The sequence below is a fragment of the Chrysoperla carnea genome, chromosome 5, assembly GCF_905475395.1.
Source record: "Chrysoperla carnea chromosome 5, inChrCarn1.1, whole genome shotgun sequence".
In the NCBI taxonomy this organism is placed as follows: Eukaryota; Metazoa; Arthropoda; class Insecta; order Neuroptera; family Chrysopidae; genus Chrysoperla; species Chrysoperla carnea.
In genome coordinates this window covers 15,976,476-15,984,950 of record NC_058341.1, presented here as the reverse complement: position 1 = coordinate 15,984,950, position 8,475 = coordinate 15,976,476, and the positions used below count along the sequence as shown (strand labels likewise).

Below are 8,475 nucleotides of genomic sequence, written 5' to 3'. Positions count from 1 at the left end.
CATTCAAGAAGTGAGTGCAAGTAAATATCTATCTATCTCAAACTTTGGGAGAAACTAGATATTATTATTAAAATAAAATTTTTTGTAAATTATCAAAACAAATTAGTTTTGATACAAAAATTTAAGGGACTTCCAGGGGGTCCATATGGACCAATTTGTGAAGCACTGCTCTACAAAACCTTATACTCTCTCTAAAATGGTTTCAAACATAAACTTACTGTAAGTCTCGGAAAATCACAAAATCAATAGTGATCGACCATAGATGCAAAAGACCTTATTTCTTTTGAAGATTCAAATTTAGTTACTGGAAAAAGGGCAAAAATAGTGACGTTTATTTTAATTCTAGTGAATTTTAAAAGATATTACGTATTTTTATCAAAATAACACACCGGAATTTTTATTATCTACTTAATCTTATTTTTATAAAATTTTTGTCTAATTATAGGTGTGTTAACAAACAAATCACCTGATTTATAATTTGTTTTTTACACCTCCTAGTGACAATACGTCATAGCCATAAGTACGTCATATGACTTGCTATATAAACCAAAATATTTAAGTGTTTGATCGCATTACCGTGTCAGAATCGGTGTGCCACAAAAGTTCCCACTAGGACCCTCTCTTTGAATTATGTTTACAATATTCCAAAAAAATTGTTGCCTACCGAAACAAGTTTCGAGTCGGAATTGTGAATTGAAAATCAAATTTATTTGCATGAAGTCTGTTCAATTTTTCTCTTATTCGCTGGACTAAAAAGCTGTATAATTCCGAAATCTGATGCTGGGGGGTAAAAGCTAACGATCAAGTTTCATAATTTATCGTCTAACATTACATTTTTGTTTATTAAATTGCCATTAACGATCGGAGCTAATACTAATCTGGCCTAAGACTATGGCCTATCGAACTGCCAGATCAGGCTAACCAATTCGTATACACCGTGTGGGCTCCCTATGTATCTTGTGTAGCCCGGTAGCAATGGCTGCTTTTGTACCCTTCACTCACTGCCACTGTCTCGTACCCTTTTCTGCAAATTCTAAGGTAAGAATTAAAAGTTGGCTTACAATTAACCTACTGCATCAAACTACATTTTCCAACGTAAATCTACTCCACAACAAGTGAAAACAAACAATTGAGTTAATTGTTGAAATACCATGTATAGACAGTGTGGATTACACAATCGTTCATATTTTTACGTCATGTAAGTAAAGAAAGGTAGCCACTCTTACATAGCCACATTTACTTAACTGATATACTTATATAATACATACTATATTATTTCCACCTAATTTGCGCCCTCACTGATAAACAGTGATGTTTACGAAAAAATGTTTTAAACAAAAGGTAAAAATTTTTTATAATGAACAATTTTTACATTTAAACTTTTGTTCTATCTCTAACGCTTTACAAGACCCAATACCTAGGTCGAGATCAACCTTACTTTTTACGCCCTGAGTGCGCTATAAAAGTTTCATCTTGATATCTCTTTTCGTTTTAACAGACGGACAGACACACAACCGGTAATGGACTAATTAGATGATTTTATGAATACCTCAAAATTTTGTTCGTAGCAATAATATTTTTAAGCGTTACAAACTTGGGACTAAACTTAGTATACCTTGATATATTTCATATACATATACATGATATAAAAATATCGGTAATGTGGCTAACTTGACAGAGGTCTTAAATAAATAAATTTAAAATTTAAATCTATAAATATTTATTACTAAAATAATATACATAATTAATTAATCGGATTAGTTCAATTAAGTGTAATTGAACTAATTAATTTACAAGATTACATTTGATAACCTAATTAAATAAATTATTTAATTTAAATTCAACCAAATTTGAATTCGTCTTAAAGATTTCATGATTTTTTATCATTTCATATGTGAATTCATCGACAATTGTATAAACCAAAGTTTTCGAATATCCACAGAAAATTGATTCACATGATTGTGAATATGCACCCATATTTTCGAATATTATATAATCAGCACAATTTAATTCCGGTAATAAAATGTTGTCATGAATTTTATCTTTTGATTCCATTGTGCAACCCCAGATTGTTGATTTGTATTGCTTTGTTGATGCAGAATTCTAAGTAACATTTAACAAACAATTATTCAAAGAGTTTATACAACATTAGGGAAATTGTATTAGGTAAACTTGATGAAAAATTCTTGGGAAAAGGTTTTATGTTAATTTTCAATGTTTCTTTCCTCTTTGATTTTAAACTAATAAAAGCCTGATCTTTTAATGACATTCTATAGAATTAAGGATGTACGAGCGCCAGGGCAATTATGGATAAAAGGCTATTAAGACTTAATTTTTTTTATAAGAAGTTGGACTAAGTCTAAATCAATTATGAAAATTTTAAGGGAGGGGGGAGAGTGTACAATTATTTAAATACAAAAAATAACTTCAAAAGTAAGCATATTTAACATTGGTCTTATGGGAATTAAACGGCAGATGGATGCTATGTTTTCATAGATTTCTCCAAAACCAGTCGGTAATAAAAATATAAACAAATCATAAAATTTATCATGTTTTTTAAATTTTATATCAAACGCCATCTATGAACAGTTATCAGTAGTTACCAAAGATCAGAATCACTTAGTTGATAGTTAATTGTACTGCTTTAATTATTATTACATAGGTGGCGTTTTTCGATTTCAAAAAGTTTTAGTTTCTGTAGGTTACGGTGTTATATTTGTAGCAATCTAAATTCATAGCATGTTGCTGACGCGAAACCATAAGATTTTACTCTACCAAATATTATTAAATACTTTTACATATATTACAACGCGCCTATAGAAGTTTTCACTTCAAAATTCAGTGAAAATTAATACAGATGCTGTGAGAGTACGAATTCCGAAAATCCTTTTTATAAATTAAAATTCCCGACAAAGGCAGGTAATAGTTTAATCCGCGTAACAACTAGATTCCTTATTATATAATATCATTGGCGTAAATACGTGAATATACACTTCAGAAAGTCAATAAATACTTACAGTGGGCAGAGATAAATATTGACGTATACTATACTCGATAAAGAAGGTCGCAATAAGGAATCTGGTTAATTCATTTGTTTAAGCCTGTAGGCACCTATTTGTACAAATCATTTCAATAAAAATGAGCTATCTCTCAAATGAATTTTGGGAATGAAAACGAGATAGATTCAACACACATTTTGAATCGAAAAATCCGTGTCTGCAGTTCTTGATTATTTATTTGTTACTTACCAGAAATAATGGTCTTGGAGTGGGAACATAAACATCACATAATGAAATTATAAAATTTCGCATTACAGAATCATTAATAAAATACATTATTTTCTCTGTAGTAATTTCGTCTTGAATTTTCCGTTTTCCCAAAATACATGAAGTGAGAGTGCACGCCGCTGTTACATAATACTGTCCAAATTCGGATATAATCCGTACATTATCTTCTGGGAAATATGTACTTAATGCACTGTTTACAATATCTGTTATTGGTTTAACATCTACAGAAGAATGTCCTGGGAAACCACCCCCTAGCAAAAAAAAGAGGATATTGATGAGAGGAAAAAAGGCTATCAATGAAAATTTTTTAATATTTCAAAAACTTACCAATATCTAAAAAGTTCATAGAAAACCCAATTTCTAATGCAGAATTGAATATGTCTCTAGCAAATTTTATTGCACGTCCGTATACTTCTGGCTCTTTACATCCGCAACCCACATGAAATGAGACTCCAATTACATTTAACTGTAATTCTTTAGCTAATTTTAATAATCTTGGAGCATCTATAAAAATTTAAATATATTAACTATTACCCAACAGTATATTAACTAGATATCACAATTCAATTAATTTTTGCTATATCAAATAAATATCAAAATTTTCTTACCTAAAACTGGATTGCATCCATATTTTTCGCCCAACATAAAATCCGCTTTTTTTGCATCACATCGAAAACGTAAAACAAGTTCAGCGTTTGGAAAAATTTCATGGATTTTATGTAATTCCATTTCCGAATCAAAAACCATTTTCATAACTTGATGTTTTGCAACATATTCTACTTGTGATACTGGTTTTGATGGATTTGCAAATATAATTCGATCTTGATCAATATTTAAATTTAACAATCGATTAATTTCATGCGTTGATGCACATTCGAAATTACATCCAACAGCAGCCAAAACTTTACAGATATTTTCATTGGGATTACATTTCATTGCTACATCCAAAAACAGAAATAAAAATAAATATTCTGTTAAAATGGCTTCGATAAATTTTTTTAACAATATTTAGAATGCAAAAATATTTATTTTCTCTATGAAAACGAACTTGGTTTTAACTGGTACATAAAACTTTTTGATAAAAATTAATAATTTTGATTTCGACATGAACTTGCGTTATTGTATTCTTAGATAGATTTTTTCTGTAAATATAATTTCCATTCCTCTACAAAAATCTTACCATAAAATTGTTCAACTCGTGGCATGATTTCCTTTAAACGTAAAAATCTACGCACAACTTCACTTAAATCCATTACTCCGAATAATTCATCCATATTTCGATAATTATTAACAATTTTTCGACAAACATCTTCAATTTGATATTTCCCTCGAACAATATTAATTTCATTCGTATTTAACAAACTTTCGCTGTCCATTTTTATTTTTGGAAGTTATTGGCCTTCTTTTAGATTTTAATAGTATAAATGAAATTATTTTAAGATGATTTTTTAATTATTTAACAATTTTTAAGAGATATAGATAACAATTTTTAAGTGATAGTTCTTATCATTTTTAATTATTATTTATAAATAAACTAGACAAATAATTATAATTTATTGATTATAAATTATAATTGGGGACATTTCCTATGTATAACTGAAACTACTACTTATAAGTAGTAGTTAGCTAGTACGCTAGGTTCTTATAATTAGCTAGCGAAGCTTATAAAAAGTATGACCTCATAATGGAATTCATATTACCTTGAATTGAATCACTATTTCGTAATTTTCAGTTTTTTCAGCTTGGAAGTGGATTGAAAATAATTTTTCAGTTTATAAGACCAATTTATAGAGCAAAGACATTCTTATGTTTTATAAAACAAAATTCAATTTTTGTTTGAGACATATTTTTATAATGACAAAAGATTTCCGAGTTTTTCTGAAAAAATTTCTTGTAACCTTGGATTTTCACCTGTCTTTAAGAGATTTTCCTTAGAATACATAAAAAATATTAAATAGACGAATCAAATCATACAAATTCTTATTCAAATTTTGAGAAATTTTGACAAAAGCGAAACATTTTCAAGTTAAGGGTATTTCCAGTATGATATTTGCAATTCCTATGCTAAAGCCATGGTGACAATTTTTTTCGACTGAATTTAACGAGAAATCAAACTTTAGAACTTGGCTTACTAAATCCGAAATTTTAGAAATTTTGACTGTTTAAAACACGAGATAATTAATTGTGCCTTCTTTCCACTTTCCCAATTTTGACCAATTAACTTCAAAATTAATTACTTGAATTTCGGAAATTAATATCTCAAAAAAATTTTTTTTATTTTTATTCTGTAAACATTCTTTTCAGGATTTCAACTCTTCTACTTTTTTTTTCAATTATGTCGAGAAAATTTTTGAATATCATTAAAAATAGCTTGAAGGACAGTCAGTTTTACATGCTTTGTATGTGGAAATCGCGAACTATTCATCTGATTATCTCGCCATTTAAACGACCAAAAAATTATTCTGAGGCTATGAAGAAATAGGCCAAATCTGTCGACAAGTGAACTTATGCTGGAAATACCTTACGCAATAATTTAACCGGAAAGTTCACAGGTTTATGTTTAGAATTTTCAAAAAGAAGGTATTACTTTCGTTTTGAAGTAATCTGACAACACTGAACAAATCCATCCCTCCATACAGAATGACTAAAATGGTATTTTTAACAAGTCATCAGGAAACATGTCATAAAACTTTGGAGAAAGGAATTGTAAAAATGGGGTAAGCAAATTTTCTGTGCTAAATTTTATACATATAGGTAAAAATAGCGAAATCATGGCCCTTTCACTGAGAAAAACTCTTAAAGTCTCTATTTCATTTTTCCATTAACTATTCGTTTCTGTGCTTCATCCTGCTTTTCTGCCCATAAATTTTTGTATAACAGTACAGTTTATTTGATCGAAAGTGTATCGATAATTTTCCTAGAACAAACACAGCATCTAAGAACACGAAAAGCAACAGGTAGATTAAACTAGCGTCAATATTATTTAGATTTAGAATTTAAATTTATTTATGGTTTTAATAATTCTCTTTGATTGAGTGAAAAGTAGATATGTTATTTACAACATCACAAAGGAATTTGTTTTTAGATGACAAACTGAAAATTTTAGGCAATACATTTATATAGTGGATGTATCAAATAAGCAGAAGCCGGGCATAACATAACTCAAGCGTGGATTCAAATAGAGGCAAAGTAGTCATCCATTTTTATAAAAAGTTCTTCATGTGAGTGCGACCCTTATCGTACAAAACTTTATTTACGACTCTAAAATGTGAAAATAAACGATTCTAAAACAGGTTTCGCTAAATCGAGCAACTTTTCATTTGAGAACTTATCCTGTTATACTTACTAGTTCATATTTATAGCCTTCAAGTTATAATATAACTTGTAACTTTAAACTTCAATTAACCTCAACTTAAATTATGCTCATTTTATTAATATTTACTATTTTTTATAAAATAAATTACGGACGGCAATGGAAGAAAGGAAAAACAACGGAAATGTACAATTTGCACTCTGATCAAATTTTTTTTACCGATCAAAATACAAATGAATTAAATCAAAATATACTTGATGGAATTTTAGAAATTTTCTAATTTATTAAAATTATAATCATGTAACAAATTTCTATTAACTTTCTCCAAATGATTATACGTGTTCTCATCCAGGAACTTGATCACTACCGTTTTCTCGAACCCATTAAATCCTGTATAATAACACATACGATTTGATCCCATTTTTTCAAATTGTATCCAATCCCCTACATTAAGACTGGGTAAATAAATATCTTTATACAAAATATCGATAGAATCACATGTACCACCCCATAAGGTACTTGGATAAACTTCGTCAAAAGTAGATGAACTCTAAAAAAAAAAGAAAACATTATTTTATTCATTGGGAAATTAGTAATCGATTTCTTATCCTGGAATGGTCCACATATCTTTAAAGAACCCGCGTTTAAAAAACATTTCCTTCCATTCTATGTTGGCGAAAGTTGGCTATTTAAAATATAGCTGTGAAATAAAGTCCACAAAAACTTACCTTTAAAACTTTTGGCACTGGAATTGAATCGTTAAAGAAGAATCCATAAAAACTAATATATCGGCCTTCGTTAATACAATAATGGGTATTTTCGACATCAGTTTCTCTAGTTTTCCGTTTTCCAATTAATGTTGTATTTAATATAAATGCTGTTGTGATTAAATATCGGCTAATTTCCGCCACAATTTCTAAATTTGGATAATTTTGAAAGTATGTTTGGATTCCATTACCAATTATATTGTCATATTGATCAAGATCTTCAATTATCTCGCCTAAAGTAAATTAAATAAAGTTAAAAACACTGACGGTTATCCTTTGAATCAAATTTTGTCCATTACTAATCTATTTTACTTACCAACATGTAACAATGTAAAATGATATCCAATTGTTTTCCCATATTCAAATATTTGTTTGGCTAATTGAAACGATTTTTCAAATAATTCGGGATTCTTACATTCATATTGTAAATTAAAATAAATACCAACTACATTTAACTTTGATTTTCTAGCAAATTTTAAAACTTCCATTGATTCTAAAAAAATGGAAATTACAATTTTAAAATCTTATCGAATTTTAAAGTAAAAATTTTTTTCCAAAAACTTGTATTTTGTAAGTGTAGACTGTGTAGGTAAAACGGGACAGGGAGGGGCAGCTCCCTAAAAAGTAAAAACTCGAACAAATTTAATCAAATTCCATATTTTGAACATCCGATTTATAATTCCGACCTAAAAGATCAAATTATGTGAGTTTGCATCCCTGTTGCTAAGATCATTAGTTCAAATTAAAAATCGCGTGAAGTTATTAAGATCGAAGGTTAAGATCAAACTTATAAACGCGTGCTAAAAAAAAAATTTAACAAATTTTTTTATCTATTTATACCAAAAGTTTGGACAGTGGCGCTATTACCAGAAAAATGTTGGTATAGTATTTTCTAACATTTGCAAAAAAAATTTAGTTTTTTAAATAGCTCTCTGAATAAACCTTAAAAAGACAAGTTAAACAAACTAAAAAAATTTACAAAAAACAAGCAATTAATGTATTTTTACATATATGGATCCAAACCGCTTAAAATTAAAATAAAATCGAAAAAAAAATTAAATCTTTCACAAGAATAATGGGAAAATCATTTTTCCATGCGACAACCCAT

The 8,475-nt window shown here is 28.6% G+C and overlaps 2 protein-coding genes across 2 annotated transcripts; both read right to left on the bottom strand.

Annotated features, from left to right (window-relative positions):
- Window positions 1–1,812: 1,812 nt before the first annotated feature.
- Window positions 1,813–4,666, bottom strand: LOC123300558 (ornithine decarboxylase 1-like). The gene is made up of 5 exons (XM_044883145.1): window positions 4,468–4,666; window positions 3,896–4,225; window positions 3,615–3,791; window positions 3,249–3,538; window positions 1,813–2,103 (listed from the first exon to the last, which is right to left on the bottom strand). The coding sequence occupies exons 1-5, from the start codon at window positions 4,661–4,663 to the stop codon at window positions 1,813–1,815; spliced, it is 1,284 nt and encodes a 427-aa protein (XP_044739080.1). The 5' UTR covers window positions 4,664–4,666.
- A 1,126-nt stretch (window positions 4,667–5,792) lies between these two features.
- LOC123300557 (antizyme inhibitor 2-like) lies at window positions 5,793–7,725 on the bottom strand. Its single transcript, XM_044883144.1, has 4 exons — window positions 7,680–7,725; window positions 7,329–7,600; window positions 6,968–7,150; window positions 5,793–5,807 (listed from the first exon to the last, which is right to left on the bottom strand). Exons 1-4 carry the CDS (start codon window positions 7,723–7,725, stop codon window positions 5,793–5,795), a joined length of 516 nt encoding a protein of 171 aa, XP_044739079.1.
- Window positions 7,726–8,475: the final 750 nt, after the last annotated feature.